This window comes from Coregonus clupeaformis, chromosome 16 (genome assembly GCF_020615455.1).
Source record: "Coregonus clupeaformis isolate EN_2021a chromosome 16, ASM2061545v1, whole genome shotgun sequence".
Classification (NCBI taxonomy): domain Eukaryota; kingdom Metazoa; phylum Chordata; class Actinopteri; order Salmoniformes; family Salmonidae; genus Coregonus; species Coregonus clupeaformis.
Window position 1 is genome coordinate 40,020,553 of NC_059207.1, and position 19,821 is coordinate 40,040,373.

The 19,821-nt window shown below is 45.0% G+C and overlaps 1 protein-coding gene across 1 annotated transcript; it reads left to right on the forward strand.

The window, feature by feature from the left end:
• The first annotated feature begins 2,224 nt into the window (after positions 1-2,224).
• Positions 2,225-18,249, forward strand: LOC121583954 (transmembrane protein 233). The gene is made up of 3 exons (XM_041899811.2): positions 2,225-2,413; positions 17,464-17,598; positions 17,728-18,249. The coding sequence occupies exons 1-3, from the start codon at positions 2,225-2,227 to the stop codon at positions 17,737-17,739; spliced, it is 336 nt and encodes a 111-aa protein (XP_041755745.1). The 3' UTR covers positions 17,740-18,249.
• The last annotated feature ends 1,572 nt before the right edge of the window (positions 18,250-19,821 follow it).

Genomic DNA, 19,821 nt, shown 5'->3' on the forward strand with positions numbered 1-19,821 from the left:
AAAGAAGGATTGCATCATCCCTCCTGGCAAGCTCGCCATTCTGTCGTATATGATGAATGGTGGCAATTATTGCTGTCAACAAAAGGAGTCGGCTCATACTGAACATTGATCATAAGGTTTATTCAGACCACAAGCTTCAGCATGAGTTTACAGACACGCGTGGTCCGGAGAGCAGTGTCGTTCAATTCTAATGTCTGCTCTGTCCTATCTTCTTCGTGTACCCCTATTTATAACCAATGCAACAAGATGGGCTCCCTCTGCTGGCCAGTTTACAATACACTTCCTGTCTATTATATGTTACCTTATACTAAATATTGCCTTTTGATACTAACATAACCAACATTCCATTTCGTCATGAAAAACATTTAACAAAGGCATAATCTTCAGATACGATACCTGGACTAAAGCATCCGCCAACTCCTAGACAGTCTGTGGTGCAACGTGGCGTTGGTGGATGGAGCGAGACATGATGTCCCAGATGTGCTCAATTGGATTCAGGTCTGGGGAACGGGCGGGCCAGTCCATAGCATCAATGCCTTCCTCTTGCAGGAACTGCTGACACACTCCAGCCACATGAGGTCTAGCATTGTCTTGCATTAGGAGGAACCCAGGGCCAACCGCACCAGCATATGGTCTCACAAGGGGTCTGAGGATCTCATCTCGGTACCTAATGGCAGTCAGGCTACCTCTGGCAAGCACATGGAGGGCTGTGCGGCCCCCCAAAGAAATGCCACCCCACACCATGACTGACCCACCGCCAAACCGGTCATGCTGGAGGATGTTGCAGGCAGCAGAACGTTCTCCACGGCGCCAGTGGCGAATTTGCCAATCTTGGTGTTCTCTGGCAAATGCCAAACGTCCTGCACAGTGTTGGGCTGTAAGCACAACCCCCACCTGTGGACATCGGGCCCTCATACCACCCTCATGGAGTCTGTTTCTGACCGTTTGAGCAGACACATGCACATTTGTGGCCTGCTGGAGGTCATTTTGCAGGGCTCTGGCAGTGCTCCTCCTGCTCCTCCTTGCACAAAGGCGGAGGTAGCGGTCCTGCTGCTGGGTTGTTGCCCTCCTACGGCCTCCTCCACGTCTCCTGATGTACTGGCCTGTCTCCTGGTAGCGCCTCCATGCTCTGGACACTACGCTGACAGACACAGCAAACCTTCTTGCCACAGCTCGCATTGATGTGCCATCCTGGATGAGCTGCACTACCTGAGCCACTTGTGTGGGTTGTAGACTCCGTCTCATGCTACCACTAGAGTGAAAGCACCGCCAGCATTCAAAAGTGACCAAAACATCAGCCAGGAAGCATAGGAACTGAGATGTGGTCTGTGGTCACCACCTGCAGAACCACTTCTTTATTGGGGGTGTCTTGCTAATTGCCTATAATTTCCACCTGTTGTCTATTCCATTTGCACAACAGCATGTGAAATGTATTGTCAATCAGTGTTGCTTCCTAAGTGGACAGTTTGATTTCACAGAAGTGTGATTGACTTGGAGTTACATTGTGTTGTTTAAGTGTTCCCTTTATTTTTTTGAGCAGTGTATTTTGATGGCTTTCTTACATGATCCCTAATATTCTGAACCCGTTCTCTCCATATATTCTAGTGAGTCTGTGGACAAAATTCCAACTAAAAGGTACACCGTATTTAAAGGGATGGCTTCAGATATATTTACTGAAAACCCTATTGAATGAAAACTCTGTTGGCCAGCAAGTGGGAGGGTTTTCAGCAGTTGAATTACATTAATTCAGCGTGCGCAAGAGAACCACGCCTGCAAAGCCCACTAAGCACCTGCACAAGGTAAGTCTGAATACCAACTACTAAGTGTGTAGGAAAGGCATGGTAAGAAAGGCGTAATTTCCTAAATCGGAATAGGGCCCTATGTGCATGCCTTAATCTACTTTCTCTTCACTTTTTCTCTCTTGAACCCCGTTCATCTCTCTTTCTTCCCTGTCCCTCCCTCTCTCCGTCCTCTAGTGCCCCTCCTTCTTTTTCAGAAGAAGGATAGTATTCACCCCTGAAAGTAATTAGGTAATCTCTCATCTCTGGCTGGAGCCCCCAGTATGCTTCAGTCTTCTCACGCCTAAGACAGTCTTAAGACACTCTTCCCCAGGTCGGGTTTTTCCTCCCAGACGTTGGCTTACTTTTTTACCTGGCTCCTCTACCTCCTTTCTGTCCATCTCTGACTGACCAGTGTGACCAGTGTGACCTGTTTAGCTGGTCCGATGTCTCCAGGGACGCTCCAGCCTACGGAGGTGAAGACTAAGCAGCCGCTGGATGTGAGTGTTGACCACTTGGGGGACAGGGAGGCCCAGGAGATCCCCCCTCTGAAGAACTACGTCTACCTTACCATCCTCACCTGCTTCTGCCCAGCCTGGCCTGTCAACATCGTGGCTCTGGTCTTCTCTGTACTGGTGAGCCTGATCAATGATATGTGACCTCTTTTATTTCTGGATATTGTTTAGATATTGAGGACTGGTTATTTTGACTGTGTTTAAAAATGTTTATTGAAAAACATTGATAATTTTATTAGCAGTATAATATCATGAATGAAATCTCAGCCATGACATCTCTTCATGGTCGTTTTGTGGTACAACAGTTGAATTGAAATTATATATGCTGTTCTGTGTGATGCACCTGTCTCAGTGAAAGTGTGTCAGTGGTGTATGATCACTGAATGGCTAATGAGTCAGTGTGCCTGTGAACTTCAGTCTCATGAGTTACAAAAATAGCCTGTCCACCTCTTTGAACCCCCGTCTGCATCACACACACGTACACATAATGCTGATGATGTGTGCTCGGTCATGACTGGAGCTGAGGTCAAGTTCAACTACAGAATTGGATATATGTCCACGACTGTGTCAAATCACAGATCACAGATGTGTTGGAGGGTTAACATTCAGGAAGAGTGTAGACAACCAAATGAAATGGACACAGTTTTGCACAATATAATGACTGTATTGTGAGTGTAGTGTCCACCCCCCCCGTTTGGTGTTCACCAAAAGGCATGTGGAAGACTCCCAAAACATATGGAAGAAGGGACTCTGGTCAGATGAGACTAAAATTGAGCTTTTTGGCCATCAAGGAAAACACTATGTCTGGCGCAAACCCAACACCTCTCATCACCTCGAGAACACCGTCCCCACAGTGAAGCATGGTGGTGGCAGAATCATGCTGTGGGGATGTTTTTCATCGGCAAGGACTGGGAAACTGGTCAGAATTGAAGGAATGATCGATGGCCCTGAATACAGGGAAATTCTTGAGGGAAACTTGTTTCAGTCTTCCAGAGATTTGAGACTGGGACGGAGGTTCACCTTCCAGCAGGACAATGACCCTAAGCATTCTGCTAAAGCAACACTCGAGTGGTTTAAGGGGAAACATTTAAATGTCTTGGAATGGCCTGGTCAATCCAATTGAGAATCTGTGGTATGACTTAAAGATTGCTGTACACCAGCGGAACCCATCCAACTTGAAGGAGCTGGAACAGTTTTGCCTTGAAGAATGGGCAAAAATCCCAGTGGCTAGATGTGCCAAGCTTATAGAGACATACCCTAAGAGACTTGCAGCTGTAATTGCTGCAAAAGGTTGCTCTACAAAGTATTGACTTCGGGGGGGGGTCCACAATATCTAAACAATATAGTCCTCAATATCTAAACAATATGCTGCGGGGTCTTGCTTCCATTCAGCCACAAGAGCATTAGTGAGGTACTGATGTTGGGCGATTAGGCCTGGCTCACAGTCGGTGTTCCAATTCATCCCAAAGGTGTTCGATGGGGTTGAGGTCAGGGCTCTGTGCAGGCCAGTCATGTTCTCCCACATCGATCTTGACAAACCATTTCTGTATGGACCTCGCTTTGTGCACGGGGGCACTGTCATGCTGAAACAGGAAAGGGCCTTCTCCAAACTGTTGCCACAAAGTTGGAAGCACAGATTCGCCTAGAATGTCATTGTATGCTGTAGCGTTAAGATTTCCCTTCACTGGAACTAAGGGGCCTAGCCTGAACCATGAAAAACAGCCCCAGACCATTATTCCTCCTCCAGCAAACTTTACAGTTGGCACTATGCATTCGGGCAGGTAGCGTTCTCCTGGCATCCGCCAAACCCAGATTTGTCTGTGGACTGCCAGATGGTGAAACGTGATTCATCACTCCAGAGAGCGCGTTTCCATTGCTCCAGAGTCCACTGGCGGCAGGCTTTACACCACTCCAGTCGACACTTGGCATTGCGCATGGTGATCTTAGGCCTGTGTGCGGCTGCCTGGCCATCGAAACCCATTTCATGAAGCTCCCGATGAACAGTTCTTGTGCTGATGTTGCTTCCAGAGGCAGTTTGGAACTCGGTAGTGAGTGTTGCAACCGCAATCGAGGACAGACGGTTTTTACGCACTACGTGCTGCAGCACTCGGTGGTCCCGTTCTGTGAGCTTGTGAGGCCTACTACTTAATGGCTAAGCCATTGGTGCTCCTAGACATTTCCACTTCACAATAACAGGACTTACAGTTGACCGGGCAGCTCTAGCAAGGCAGAAATTTGACGAACTGACTTGTTGGAAAGGTGGCATCCTATGACAGTGCCATGTTGAAAGTCACTGAGCTCTTCAGTACGGCCCATTCTACTGCCAATGTTTGTCTATGGAGATTGCATGGCTGTGTGCTTGATTTTATACACCTGTCAGCAACGGGTGTGGCTGAAATAGCCAAATCCACTTATTTGAAGGCGTGTCCACCTACTTTTGGCCATGTAGTGTATATATGCATTTTTTTTATAAAATATTGAATTTGGCCATTACTACTACAGCCCATAGAAACGCATTGAATAACACATTCATATATGGCAAAACAGACAGTCAAAAAATGATCATAAGGAAGTGTCTATCCTATATCTAGGAGATATAAGAAAGCTCAGGAAATATATATATATATTTGGACACATTTAACCCCTTTTTTTTGTTGGCACAAAACTACTTTCATACTTCCATTAATTGTTTAAACTGGTACCGGGTTACCTTCAGACTAGTGTTTTAGAAATTTAGAAATACCCAAATGAGGGACAACAGGATGATTTTGCGGGAGATTCAAGGGATAGTGTAAACTTGTGATGAGGTGGTGTTGAAGGAGTCAGGCGCAGGAGGGTAATCACAGAATAACAGGCTTTAATCCGCAAAATACAGGTTTACGCAGAAATGCGTCAAACACACTCCAGGGCACAAAACAGGTGCACTGGAAAATACAAGGCACACTGGAAAATACTCCCGTCGATACAAAATACACAAGCTCCACCGAGCTTCACTAACCTCCACAATAAACAATCACCCACAAGGACAAGGGGGGCAGAGGGAACACACAGACTAATTAGGGGATTAGAACCAGGTGTGTGTGATTGACAAGACAAGACAATTGTGATGATGATTGGGGCGGCAGTGGTTAGTACTCCGGTGACGACGAACGCCGAAGCCTGCCCGAACAAGGAGGGGAGGCAGCCTCGGCCGAAGTCGTGACAAAACTAGACATTAATATTTTTTCACACACAACAATGTTCTTCCTGCTGCACCAAGCGAGCTAATTGAAGCACACATAGCCTACTCTGTAACGTCTTGATCAAAATAGTACGCAGCGTCATCTGGATATGTGTGCAACAAAAGTTCAACATTCACCTTCTGCTACCATTTCTGTCAAGCCGTCTACGCGTACAGTTTGACGCACACGTTCGATAAATCCAACGTATGCATCACACAGAACGCACTGCCTCTGCAACTGCCTCTGCAACGCAATGCTCTAAGGCGAACGCAGCGTTCCACTGGTGTACGAAAATGCAATGATGCTGTCGGTGTGATCGAGGCGTAACGCCTCAATCACACCCACACCGACAGCGATTTACATTTTGGTACACCAGAAGTACATTAATTTCCAATGGAAAGCTGCGTTTGCCTTGCAGCATTGCATTGCAGAGGCAGTTGGGTGTGCGTTCTGTGTGGTGCATATGTTGGATTTATCGAACGTATACATCTCCTTCGCATAGAATTGATCAAGCAATTGATTGTGGCCTGTGGAATGTTGTCCCACTCCTCTTCAATGGCTGTACGAAGTTGCTGGATATTGGCGGGAACTGGAACACGCTGTCGTACATGTGAATCTGTGACAGGTTAAAGGACATATTCATAGCCTGTTATACACTAAAAAGTATTAGTAAGTTCATGGTATGTAAGGATCTTAAAATATCTAAGGTTAAAAAGATAATGCATCCAGTACTAGTTCATAGAGATTGATAAAATGCATAAATGTGTTTAAAATCCGTCAAGAGTCAAAGGGTTAATATTGTAAGAGGAATGTGTAAATGTTATATTGACTACTTTATTTTGTGGTGCCTAATTTAAGGGTAAAAGTGTTCATCTGTGATCTACTAAATGCTCTTAATCTATGAGCCTGAGATCGATTGCTCTGGTCTCCACCCAACTTCCTGGGGGAATCGCGGTCTTTTTCTCATTACACTAAATTTGTCAGTGAGGAAACATAACTGCGTCACGTTCGTGATTATTTCTCCCCTTTTTCAGGGGTGTAACATTTTGGAGGCTCCGCTGAGATTGCTGCTCAGATGTCCGGCTTCCACATCCTGGTCGCTGAATTCCGAGCCAGCTAAATCCCTACATAACAACCCAGGCAGGCTGCAGTGAGGAAAGTGTTGCTGTTCGAGGGGAGCTGGAAGTTGGGGGTTAAGTACGTGTCAACTGAGGCCGTTGAGAGACCATCAGAGACAGTAAGGACCACCTAATTCAGAGTCAACTCCTGCACAGTAAAGGTTCCTCCTGTCCTGTCAACATGACAACCGCCTTGGAAGAACTACAGGAAGAGGTAGTAGGAGAATTGCACACCCTGACTAAAGACAAGTTACTAGACGTATGTGATTTCCTTGACATATCAGGCGAACAGAGAAGAGATGTTCAAGACAAATCCCGCATATCACTGATGACTCACATTATGATGTTCCTTGAAAGAGAGGAAGTTGCAGAGTTAGAAGATGGCGGCATGTCGGAATTATTGTTACTTAAAGACAAAATGACAGAGATGATCAGTGGCATAGATAGCAAGACAGGGCAAACTGACCATGATATTGAAACAGCCAGAACACATCACAGAATAGAGGGACTGAGAACTGTAACCCCACAACAAGGGGTGGGAACTGAGCAGAGTACTGCAGACCAAGCCAGTGATTCTCTGCGCCAGCCCCAACCCCCTGCCCATCTTCAGAGGAGCATGCAGCTCTCACCCAGTGCACAGCCCGGCTCATACTGGCGCAAAGAGTTAAAAAATTTCTGGTCAGATAGGTGAACCGGGCCAGAAAGATAAACTGACTTTTTCCAGCCTTGCCCATCAGATTGAGAATGGACTTAACAGAGGCTATCCTGAGGTAGAAATAGTAGACGCAGTAATCAGGGCTATTTCTCCAGGCTCACAGCTACGCAGCTACTTGGAAGGTAAACCCCAGCTAACTCTTCCCACACTTAGATGCATCCTGCGTTCCCACTTCCAAGAGAAGAGTGCAACAGAGCTTTACAAACAGCTAGCTTCAGAAGCACAGCATAGCAAGGAGACCCCTCAAAGCTTCCTGATGCGCGTCTTAGATTTGAGGCAGAAAGTACTATTTGCGTCCCAGGAGTCAGAATCAGGGCTTAAGTATGACCCTGCTCTAGTCCAGCGCATGTGTTTACACACAGTCCTTACAGGTCTCCAGAGTGACAGTATCAGGATAGACATGCAGCCTCTCCTGCTTGATAGCGAAACATCAGATGAGGTTTTGCTAGAGAAGCTTAACATTGCTTGTGCTAATGAGATAGAAAGACGAAACAAAAAGCGTTTTAATGCCCCACAGCCTGCTACAACTGTAAGTGTAGTTCAGTTAGAAGATACGCCATCTGCAAAGTGTCCTGTGAAGGAAGCCAAAGCTAAGATACCCGCAGAACTGTTAACAGAGTTAGCTGAACTTAAGACAGGTGTAGCTTCCTAAAAGGTCTCAGTGCAGAGATTGCTCAGATTAAGGAGACATTACAGCAGCCTATGTTTCAGTCATCGCCTTATGCCCATGCCCCACTTCCAGTTAGGAGGCCAGATAGGGACCCCCAGCCACCTGTTTCCCAGCAGCAGTATTACAGCAACTACAGTCAGCCCCAAGCACCTGACCCTGCGCAGTATCAATATGCACCTAACCTGTATACCAACCGCTCTGCTCAAGCTCCAAGGAGGTGTTTTGTCTGCCAGCAGGCCAGAACAGATGCACGCTGCACACACTGCTTCCGATGTGGGAGTGGGGAACATTTTCAAGCTGGATGTAAAATCCGGGGAGTCAGACCATCCAAAGAGGCCCCTTTAAACGGGGAAGGGTTACCGCTGAGGGACAAGTGTTAACCGTAGCTACCAAAAAGTCCCAGAAATGTGCAAATTGTGCCAGAGAAGATTCATTTGAGAACCTGAAACAATGTTCATCATGTAAAGAGACACTGTACTGTTCCAAAGGATGTCAAAACCAACATTGGACTAAACATAAGGAAAAATGCACTCACCTGAAAATGGACTCTACCTGTGAAAAGCTTTCCTGTACAGAAGAAAATGCCCACTCTTTACCATCCCTAGCTCAAGGTTGCCACCCCCATAAGGTCACCTCGCTAGTCGGTAGACAGTGCCTTGTTGAGTGTCACCTGAATCGCCACCACCTCCAAGCTCTATGGGACACAGGCTCTCAGGTATCGGTCATTGATGAACGATGGAAAGCGGAATCTCTCCCAAACGCAAGGCTGAGGGATGTTTCAGAAATTCTGGACTCACCTGATGATCTAAGATTGACGGCAGCAAATGGGACTGAAATGCCGTACCTGGGATGGATTGAAACAACTTTTCGGCTAGCCTCTGAAACTGACCAAACGAAGGAACTGATCATCCCAGTGCTGGTAATGAAAGGCTGTCACCTATCTCATCCCATCATAGGTTTCAATGTTATTGAGCACATCCTGACAATGACCGAAAAGACTAAACGGTACAGTACAGTGAAAAAAGCTTTCCCAAGCCTCAAAAGAAATAAGGTGAGGGCTTTTATACAGGCTGTTAGCGCAGAACAGACAGATGAATACGCAGTGAAGACCAAGAAAGAGAAGGTTGCTGTACCAAAACACAGTAGCATTCAGATTGAGTGCCGGGTAGCTTCCCAGCCTTTCAAAGATGACATGACAATGCTTTTCCAGCCAGACCTGAACCCGCAGTGGCCAGATGAACTTGAGTTCTTTGACACACTAGTCAGAGTTAAGAAAGGTGTTTTTCCAGTTGTCATGCTTGATGTCTCTAACCCCACTGACCACGACATTGCCCTGCTAGGACGCACCATAATCGGTACAGTACAAACCATTATGACTGTGTTACCTGCCCAAGTCTTTGAAAAAGCTGTCACCCCAGCCACAGTGAATCACACTAGTGTTCAAACTCCATGTACTGCTACTGAACAGTGGGATCCACCAGTAGGTTTAAGTCACCTAACCGAAGAACAGAGAGAGGTTGTTAGGAAAATGCTTAGAGAAGAGTGTCACTCCTTCTCCAGATCAGACAATGACATTGGCTGCATTGAACGATTGAAAATGACTATTTCTCTAAAGGACTCTGAACCAGTCAAGCGCACATACATGTCAGTGCCCAGGCCACTGTATCAGGAGATGAAGGGTTACCTTCATGACCTCATAGCCCAGGGTTGGGTTAGGAAGTCAAACTCTTCATATTCTTCACCTGTCGTGTGCGTTAGGAAGAAGGACGGGACCCTCCGGTTGTGTATAGATTACAGAGACCTGAACAGAAAGACACATCCCGACCGCCAGCCCATCCCTCGGGTCCAGGACATCATGGACAGTTTAGGTGGTAATTCCTGGTTCTCCCTTTTAGATCAGGGAAAAGCATATCACCAAGGGTTCATCTCTGAAGAAAGCAGATCACTGACAGCATTTGTGACCCCATGGGGACTCTATGAGTGGATACGTATGCCATTCGGCCTCATGAACGCTCCTGCAGCTTTTCAGCGTTGTATGGAGGAATGTTTGGAAGGGCTCCGGGACAACATCTGCATTCCTTATCTGGACGACACGCTAGTTTTCAGTAAAACTTTCGACAGCCATGTGAATGATGTGCAAAAGGTTTTGCAGCGTCTCAGAGAGTATGGCATCAAACTCAAGCCAAGTAAGTGTGATCTCTTTAAACCCCAGGTCCGTTATTTGGGCAGAATAGTGTCTGCAGACGGCAGCAAAGTTGACCCAGCCGATTTTGAAGCAGTAAGAGCATTGAAAGAGATCAGACCACAGACTGTGGGCCAGCTCAGAAAAATGCTTGGTTTACTCACTTACTACAGACAGTACATCAAAGACTTTTCTAGGAGGGCCAGCTGTCTGTATGACCTCCTGAAAGCAGATTCAGAGAAATTACCTGACCACCCACGGAAAGCAAAAACAAAGAAAGTAAGTCATGTGGTGCCCTCAAACAAGCCAATCCTGTGGACTGACCAGCATCAACAGGCACTTGAACAGCTGATTGAGTGTCTGCTTCACCCACCAGTCTTAGGTTTCCCTGACTTCACTCAGCCATTTGTTGTACACACTGATGCGTCACACCAAGGCTTGGGAGCAGTTCTTTATCAAGAGCAAGATGGGAAGCTTAGGGTCATTGCTTATGGCTCTCGAACCTTAACAGCAGCTGAGAAGAACTATCACTACCACTCTGGCAAGCTAGAATTTCTAGCTCTAAAATGGGCAATCACTGATAAGTTCCATGATTATTTGTACTATGCTCCGACCTTCACTGTATACAGTGATAACAACCCGCTCAGCTACATTCTGTCTACTGCAAAACTGAACGCAACCACTTCCAGGTGGGTTGCAGAATTGGCTGATTTCCACTTTACAATAAAGTACAGGCCAGGCAGAGAGAACGGTGATGCAGATGCTTTGTCGAGGATGCCACTGGATGTAGAGTCACTGATGAGAGAATGTTCTGAGGAGCTTCCACCAGACACCATTGCCGCCACTATACAAGCAGTAGAGGTACAGAAAGAGCCTTTTGTGCCTTGGTCAATTTCAGCTGCATCTATGTCAGTATCAGCTGAAGGTGAGACAACTACAGCAACAATCAGCTCGATCCCAAAAGAGGGGATAAGAGAGGCACAAGAGTCTGATCCGGTCATCCGTCCTGTGCTCGATTTCAAGCTGTCTGGTTCCAAACCGCCAGTTAAAGAGCAAAAGGAATTCAGTCCAAAGACAAAATGCCTATTCAGAGAATGGGACAAATTGACAATCGACAGTGATGGTATTCTGTACAGAATCACTACAGCCCGCAAGCAGTTAGTTCTACCAGAGCAGTACAAAGGTAAAGTGATGGAAGAGTTGCACAATAACATGGGACACCAAGGTACTGACCGCACTGTATCACTAGTACGTGACCGCTTCTTCTGGCCTTATATGCAATCTGACATTGAGCACTATGTGACTAAAACTTGTAGCTGTGTCAAGCAGAAAAAGCCAGGCCATGAAACAAGAGCTCCTCTGACAAACATTGTGACAACACAGCCATTTGAACTGGTATGTATAGATTTCCTCCATCTCGACAGATGCAAAGGGGGATATGAGTACATCCTCGTGATTGTTGATCATTTTACACGTTACACTCAAGCCTACGCCACCACATCAAAGTCAGGAAAAACTGCTGCAAATCTCATCTTCAATGACTTTGCCCTGAAGTTTGGGTTCCCCTCCCGCATCCACCATGACCAAGGGGGAGAATTCGAAAATCAGTTGTTCCATCAGTTAAAGAAACTCAGTGGCATGGCGGGGTCCAGAACAACACCCTACCACCCGATGGGGAACGGTCAAGTGGAACGAATGAACAGAACATTGTTGCAAATGCTAAAGACACTAACTGAGACACAAAAGTCAAACTGGAAGGAGTCTCTAAACAAACTGGTTTATGCCTATAACTGCACCCGTTGCGAAGTGACTGGCTATTCACCATTTTATCTTCTGTTTGGGAGATCACCCAGGCTTCCAGTTGATATGTTCTTTGGATTGTGCACAGAGGCAGGTTCCAGTAACCAGCGAGACTACGTGGAGAACTGGAAACGAGGAATGGAAGAAGCATACGCCATTGCAAATGAAAATGCTCAGAAAGCTGCTGAAAGAAGTAAAAAGTACTATGACACTAAAGTTAGGAGTTCAGTGCTACAGCCTGGCGAGCGAGTTCTGATTAAAAACCTGACACCAAGAGGAGGACCAGGCAAACTCCGTAACTATTGGGAAGATCAAATTCACACAGTAGTGAGACAAATGGGTTCAGACCTGCCGATTTATGAGTTGAGACCAGAAAAGGGTAGGGGACGCTCCCGGGTCCTGCACAGAAACCTGCTCATGTCCTGTGACCACTTACCTTTTGAGAGACAACCAGAAATGACTAAAGATGACAAAAGTAAGAAAAAGAGACATCAGCCTGGATCACAGCCTCTAGATTCTGATGAAGACAGCGGGGATGAATATGACCTTCATCATGAGCCGCTACAGGTCCCCACATTTCCTACAGTACCTGAGAGGTATGCTGAACCAGCGAGAGAGTCGGAAAACAGGCCCCCACCAGTGAAACAAACAGTTGCGGTGCCAGTTCCTGATATGCTACCAGCACAGCCGCTTGTTGAAAATCAGCTGGAGGAGAAAACAACAGTTAAAGAACTGCCTGCTGAGGAGATGAACTTGCCTGCTGAAAATGTGCCTGATGATCGTCCACTAAGTGCCTTTCCTTCATTAACTGCTGCTGCTGAACCTGAGGAACCAGCTTACCAGCTGCCACAAAGAGAGAGACACCCTCCAAGACGTATCACCTATGATCAGCTTGGTATCCCTTCCTGCTACAGTATACAGCCACAGCCACAGTTGTTCCCTGTCTACCCTGCACCAGGACTGGTTCCATGGCTGCCATCACTACAGCGATATTACCTTCAGCCACCCTACATGTATGGACTTCAGCAAACTTGAGGCCACAGACAGAGTTGACATGTTTGACCATGGACTACTGACTGATTTCACAGACTTTCACAAGACAATTAGCAGACTATGCATATAGATCATTAAAACTGATGGACTGTTGACAATAGTATGAGAAAAGACTGCTTATGGACTGTTTATACAGCTGGTCAACAGATATGGACTGTGAATATAACTTCTTGGTTCTATTTGAACTGTGAACTTTGACCTCTGCTCAAGGACTAGCTTACAGAAGAGGATTTTCTACGTCCAGTGCTTATAGACTGTTTAAGAAGATAATGTTGGTAATGTTGGGACAACATTTATTTTGTCGGGGAGAGTGTGACAGGTTAAAGGACATATTCATAGCCTGTTATACACTAAAAAGTATTAGTAAGTTCATGGTATGTAAGGATCTTAAAATATCTAAGGTTAAAAAGATAATGCATCCAGTACTAGTTCATAGAGATTGATAAAATGCATAAATGTGTTTAAAATCCGTCAAGAGTCAAAGGGTTAATATTGTAAGAGGAATGTGTAAATGTTATATTGACTACTTTATTTTGTGGTGCCTAATTTAAGGGTAAAAGTGTTCATCTGTGATCTACTAAATGCTCTTAATCTATGAGCCTGAGATCGATTGCTCTGGTCTCCACCCAACTTCCTGGGGGAATCGCGGTCTTTTTCTCATTACACTAAATTTGTCAGTGAGGAAACATAACTGCGTCACGTTCGTGATTATTTCTCCCCTTTTTCAGGGGTGTAACAAATCCAGAGCATCCCAAACATGCTCAATGTGTGACATGTCTGGTGAGTATGCAGGCCATGGAAGAACTGGGACATTTTCAGCTTCAGCTTCCAGGAATTGTGTACAGATCCTTGTGTTCTTTGTCCGTAGCTTATGCCTGCCCATACCATAACCTCACTGCCACCATGGGGCACTCTGTTCACAATGTTGACATCAGCAAACTGGGCGCCATACACGTTGTCTGCCATCTGCTCGGTACAGTTGAAACCGGGATTCATCCGTGAAGAGCACACATCTCCAGCGTGCCAGTGGCAATCGAAGGTGAGCATTTGCTCACTGAAGTTGGTTACGACGCTGAACTGCAGTCAGGTCTAGACCCTGGTGAGGATGACGAGCATGCAGATAAGCTTCCCTGAGACGGTTTCTGACAGTTTGTGCAGAAAGTCTTCTGTTGTGCAAACCCACAGTTTCATCAGCTGTCCGGGTGGCTGGTCTCAGACGATCCTGCAGGTGAAGAAGACGGATGTGGAGGTCCTGGGCTGGCGTTGTTACACGTGGTCTGCGGTTGTGAGGCCGGTTGGACGTACTGCCAAATTCTCTGGCAACAGCTCTGGTGGACATTCCTGCAATCAGCATGCCAATTGCACGCTCCCTCAAAACTTGAGACATCTGTGGCATTGTGTTGTGTGACAAAACTGCACATTTTAGAGTGGCCTTTTATTGTCCCCATCACAAGGTGCATCTGTATAATGATCATGCTGTTTAATCAGCTTATTGATATGCCACAACTGTCAGGTGGATGGATTATCTTGGCAACAGAGAAATGCTCACTAACAAGGATGTAAACAAATTTGTGCACAACATTTGAGAGAAATAAGCTTTTTGTGCATATATAACATTTCTGGGATCTTTTATTTCAGCTCTTGAGACATGGGACTAACACTTTACATGTTGCATTTATATTTTTGTTCAGTGTAGATAAGCTATTTCAAGTATTTTGCTCTATGTGATCCGAACTGAAGCGCAGTTTAACGGTAGAACAGATGGTTCACCTTTTCCATTGACGTTTTTAGGCTATGTCTGAATACTGTAATGTCAAATTTCTGGAGTAGACAATATTTCATTTATGAATATAATGCATAATACATACAGTATATCATAACCATTGCAAAATAAATTCCTCACCTTTCTGGACGTGAGTTCCTATTCCCAAACTAGCCATACAACAAATTGCCATTAAACTCTCATTTAATTGGGCCTACAGGTATTAGATGGGCCATTAGCCTATAATTTTTCTATGCATACAGTAGAATTTAACAGGTGAACAGACAGTTGATGGACAATTGATGTTTTGTATTGAAATGTGTAGGCTACCACTGTAAGTAGGCCTACTGAGGTGGTGACCCAGAGACTGACAGACTGATGTAGAGAGGTGGTGACCCAGAGACTAACAGACTGATGTAGAGAGGTGGTGACCCAGAGACTGACAGGCTGATGTAGAGAGGTGGTGACCCAGAGACTGGCAGACTGATGTAGAGAGGTGGTGACCCAGAGACTGGCAGACTGATGTAGAGAGGTGGTGACCCAGACACTGACAGACTGATGTAGAGAGGTGTTGACCCAGAGACTGGCAGACTGATGTAGAGAGGTGTTGACCCAGAGACTGGCAGACTGATGTAGAGAGGTGGTGACCCAGAGACTGGCAGACTGATTTAGAGAGGTGGTGACCCAGAGACTGGCAGGCTGATGTAGAGAGGTGGTGACCCAGAGACTGGCAGACTGATGTAGAGAGGTGGTGACCCAAAGACTGGCAGACTGATGTAGAGAGGTGGTGACCCAGAGACTGGCAGACTGATGTAGAGAGGTGGTGACCCAGAGACTGGCAGACTGATGTAGAGAGGTGGTGACCCAGAGACTGGCAGACTGATGTAGAGAGGTGGTGACCCAGAGACTGGCAGACTGATGTAGAGAGGTGGTGACCCAGAGACTGGCAGACTGATGTAGAGAGGTGGTGACCCAGAGACTGGCAGACTGATGTAGAGAGGTGGTGACCCAGAGACTGGCAGTGTGAATTCAAACTTTATTGTCTGCTCGACTGCACAGAAATTGATTGTATAGGAACCATGAGAACTAGATTAGACACAGTGCCAGGCCCATAGCTTTAGGTCAAAGGTAGTCCCGTGTAGCTCAGTTGGTAGAGCATGGCGTTTGCAACGCCAGGGTTGTGGGTTCGATTCCCACGGGGGGCCAGTATGAAGAAGAAAAAATGTATGCACTCACTAACTGTAGGTCGCTCTGGATAAGAGCGTCTGCTAAATGACTAAAATGTAAATACTGTAGTTTTCATTTTTTTCAGTATAGACAATGTTTCAGAATTCACGGGCAGTGCAGCATATTTAGGTTCGGGAAAAAGTAAATGGGAATAAGTAAATGGGAAAAAGTAAATGGGAAACGTTATTGAAATCAAACTATCTGTTTACAGGTCTACAACAATTTGCAATTGTTTTTGTCTTTCAGAAATGGTCAGATAGACTACACTCCAAATATCACTGCAAAAGAAAACATTCTCCACAAACATTTGATAAAGTTTGCCATTGCTATTTCCTTTAGATACTGTCTTGGCCTAATTTCAATACTTCCAAAGTATACAGCAAATAAGGACATTATTGTCATCATAAAAGGTGAATGATGGGCGTTTTCAGGCAGAGTTATAATGCTCGTTCACACGCGCACAGTTTTACGACAGGTCTGATTGATAATGGAAAAATGCGTCGGCTATGTATGGTGTGCGGCAAGTTTATTAATCTCAATATTTTTGTGCATGGGCAGTCTTTTCAGAAATGGTGCACGCAGATATCTAGTATAAAATGTACGCAACGGTTATAAATGAGGCCCCTGGTCTGACAAACAATGTTGTAGCTCTCTCACTTTCCACAGCAGATGAGGAAGGCAAACAGGCAGATGTGGTGGATTGAGACGCAGCCCATACAAAAAAACAGATATCTCTAGCTTAAACAGACAGATTTTGATGGGGATTTTTTATTATGTTAATTAATTAGACTCTTAAGGATCCATTAAACCTAATGTGTGCCAATGGCAGCTGTCGCAGCTTTGTGGCTGTGAGAAACAAGATGAGGAGCGCATGACACTGAGTAATCCACAGCACTCTGACAAACCTTAATATAAACATGAATTTAAGATGCCACCCAAGGCAGGGACGGTGTGAGAAACAGAGGTTCAGCAAGAGCATTTTCTCTTCAACTGAGTGCCCAGAAGTGAACTGTTCAGTGCCGTAAGGGTTTCCCATAAAAATGATTTTGAGTTTACAGGTCCAGTCCAGCTCTTTCATCTGACTCACCAATGATATAGCATCCCCCTTCCCTCCATTCATAGTATTATGATCTCTTTAACTGGTGTGTTTCCCTCTGACTCACTGGCTAAATATTAGATGGTTTATTGGCTGGGATGAAACCTACCTGTTACTCCCCAGTGTCCACTAATAGTGTACACTGTTACAGTAATGGTTATTTGATTAATAATTATAGAAAACGTGTACACCATTTATTGATGAATGGTTCTAATTGTTTAAAAGGGATATTTTCTGTTGCTCTCCCTCAACTGTACTCTCCTCTCACCCATTGTTCTTGTCCTCCCTCCCTCTCTCTCTGTTTCTCCCTCTCCTGTCTTCTGAAGTCTCAGAACAGTTATGATGAGGAGGACTATGAGGGTTCCGAGAGGCTCGGTAGGAAAGCCCTTCACATGGCGATAGCCTCCATGATCATTGGCCTCATGATCATCCTGATCTTATCCATAGTGCACTTTACCACGGTACGATCACAACCATCAGTGTACCTGATTCCATACTCATAATAATGTTTTTCTTGCTTAATTTAGAATTATAGGGAGAGCTTAAAAATGAACTATTTTGTACTATTCTATCTCTATTCAATTCCATAGCATGCTGTATGAATGCTGGAGGATGAAAGATGGCAACATTCAACAGGAGTGATCATCTCCTTCAGTGGGGAAGGATCCACTCTGGGCACATTCATGATCAGACCAGACATTCTTCAGAGCATCATCTGCTGATTGGGCTTCAACCTTTGAATCCAGTGTCATGTCTTGTCTGTATTACTCTGATCACAACCTTCACATCAGTTTACATTGTAGTGAAAACAGAAACGAACATTCAGCGGTCTTATTGTAATGTACAGTATGCTGTTGGCCGCACCTGATGGAACATGCAGTCTATGAAACCAGCCCACAGATTGTTTTCTGACCTAAAACTTAAAAACGTTATATTGTCAGTATTGTACAGTAACACTTTATACAATTTTGATGAATGCTTATTGTTAATACATACAAAAACACAAAAGTATTGTACACTAGCCTAAAGAGCATAGGCAAATGATTTGTGCTTAGATGGTTAAAGGTGCATAATTCCTGTCATTCTTTTCTATGTGTGTATGTTTTGCATTGTATAGATCTAGATATAGTATAATCTACACTACCAGTCAAAAGTTTGGACACACCTACTCATTCAAGGGTTTTTCTTTATTTTTACTATTTCCTACATTGTAGAATAATAGCGAAGACATCAGAACTATGAAATAACACACATGGAATCATGTAGTAACCAAAAAAGTGTTAAACAAATCAAAATATATTTTATATTTGAGATTCTTCAAATAGCCACCCTTTGCCTTGATGACAGCTTTGCACACTCTTGGCATTCTCTCAACCAGCTTCACCTGGAATGCTTTACCAACAGTCTTGAAGGAGTTCACACATATGCTGAGCACTTGTTGGCTGCTTTTCCTTCACTCTGCCGTCCGACTCATCCCAAACCATCTCAATTGGGTTGAGGTCGGGGGATTGTGGAGGCCAGGTCATCTGATGCAGCACTCCATCACTCTCCTTCTTGGTAAAATAGCCCTTACACCGCCTGGGTCAATGTCCTGTTAAAAAACAAATGATAGTCCCACTAAGCCCAAACCAGATGGGATGGCGTATTGCTGCAGAATGATGTGGTAGTCATGCTGGTTAAGTGTGCCTTGAATTCTAAATAAATCACAGACAGTGTCACCAGCAAAGCACCATAACACCTCCTCCTCCATGCTTTACGGTGGAAACTACACATGCAGAGATCATCCGTTCACCCACACCGCGTCTCACAAAGACACAGCGGTTGGAACCAAAAATCTCCATTTTGGACTCCAGACCAAAGGACAAATTTCCACCGGTCTAATGTCCATTGCTCGTGTTTCTTGGCCCAAGCAGGTCTCTTCTTCTTATTGGTGTCCTTTAGTAGTGGTTTCTTTGCAGCAATTCGACCATGAAGGCTTGATTCACACAGTCCCGTCTGAACAGTTGATGTTGAGATGTGTCTGTGACTTGAACTCTGTGAAGCATTTATTTGGGCTGCAATTTCTGAGGCTGGTAACTCTAATGAATTTACCCTCTGCAGCAGAGGTAACTCTTCCATTCCTGTGGCGGTCCTCATGAGAGCCAGTTTCATCATAGCGCTTGATGGTTTTTGCGACTGCACTTGAAGAAACTTTCAAAGTTCTTGAAATTTTCCGGATTGACTGACCTTCATGTCTTAAAGTAATGATGGACCGACGTTTCTCTTTGCTTATTTGAGCTGTTCTTGCCATAATATGGACTTGGTATTTTACCAAATAGGGCTATCTTCTGTATGCCCCCCCTACCTTGTCACAACACAACTGATTGGCTCAAACGCATTAAGAAGGAAATAAATTCTACAAATTGACTTTTAAGAAGGCACACCTGTTAATTGAAATGCATTCCAGGTGACTACCTCATGAAGCTGGTTGAGAGAATGCCAAGAGTGTGCAAAGCTGTCATCAAGGCAAAGGGTGGCTATTTGAAGAATCTAAAATCTCTAATATATTTAGATTTGTTCAACACTTTTTTGGTTACTACATTATTCCATATGTGTTATTTCATAGTTTTGATGTCTTCACTATTATTCTACAATGTAGAAAATAGAAAAAATAAAGAAAAACCCTTGAATGAGTAGGTGTGTCC

Excerpts from the sequence above, each read along its gene's own strand:
- LOC121583954 (XM_041899811.2), top strand. The coding sequence starts at position 2,225 with ATGTCTCCAGGGACGCTCCAGCCTACGGAGGTGAAGACTAAGCAGCCG. Across the intron at positions 2,414-17,463 it reads CTCTGGTCTTCTCTGTACTG|TCTCAGAACAGTTATGATGA; the intron begins GTGAGCCTGATC and ends TGTCTTCTGAAG.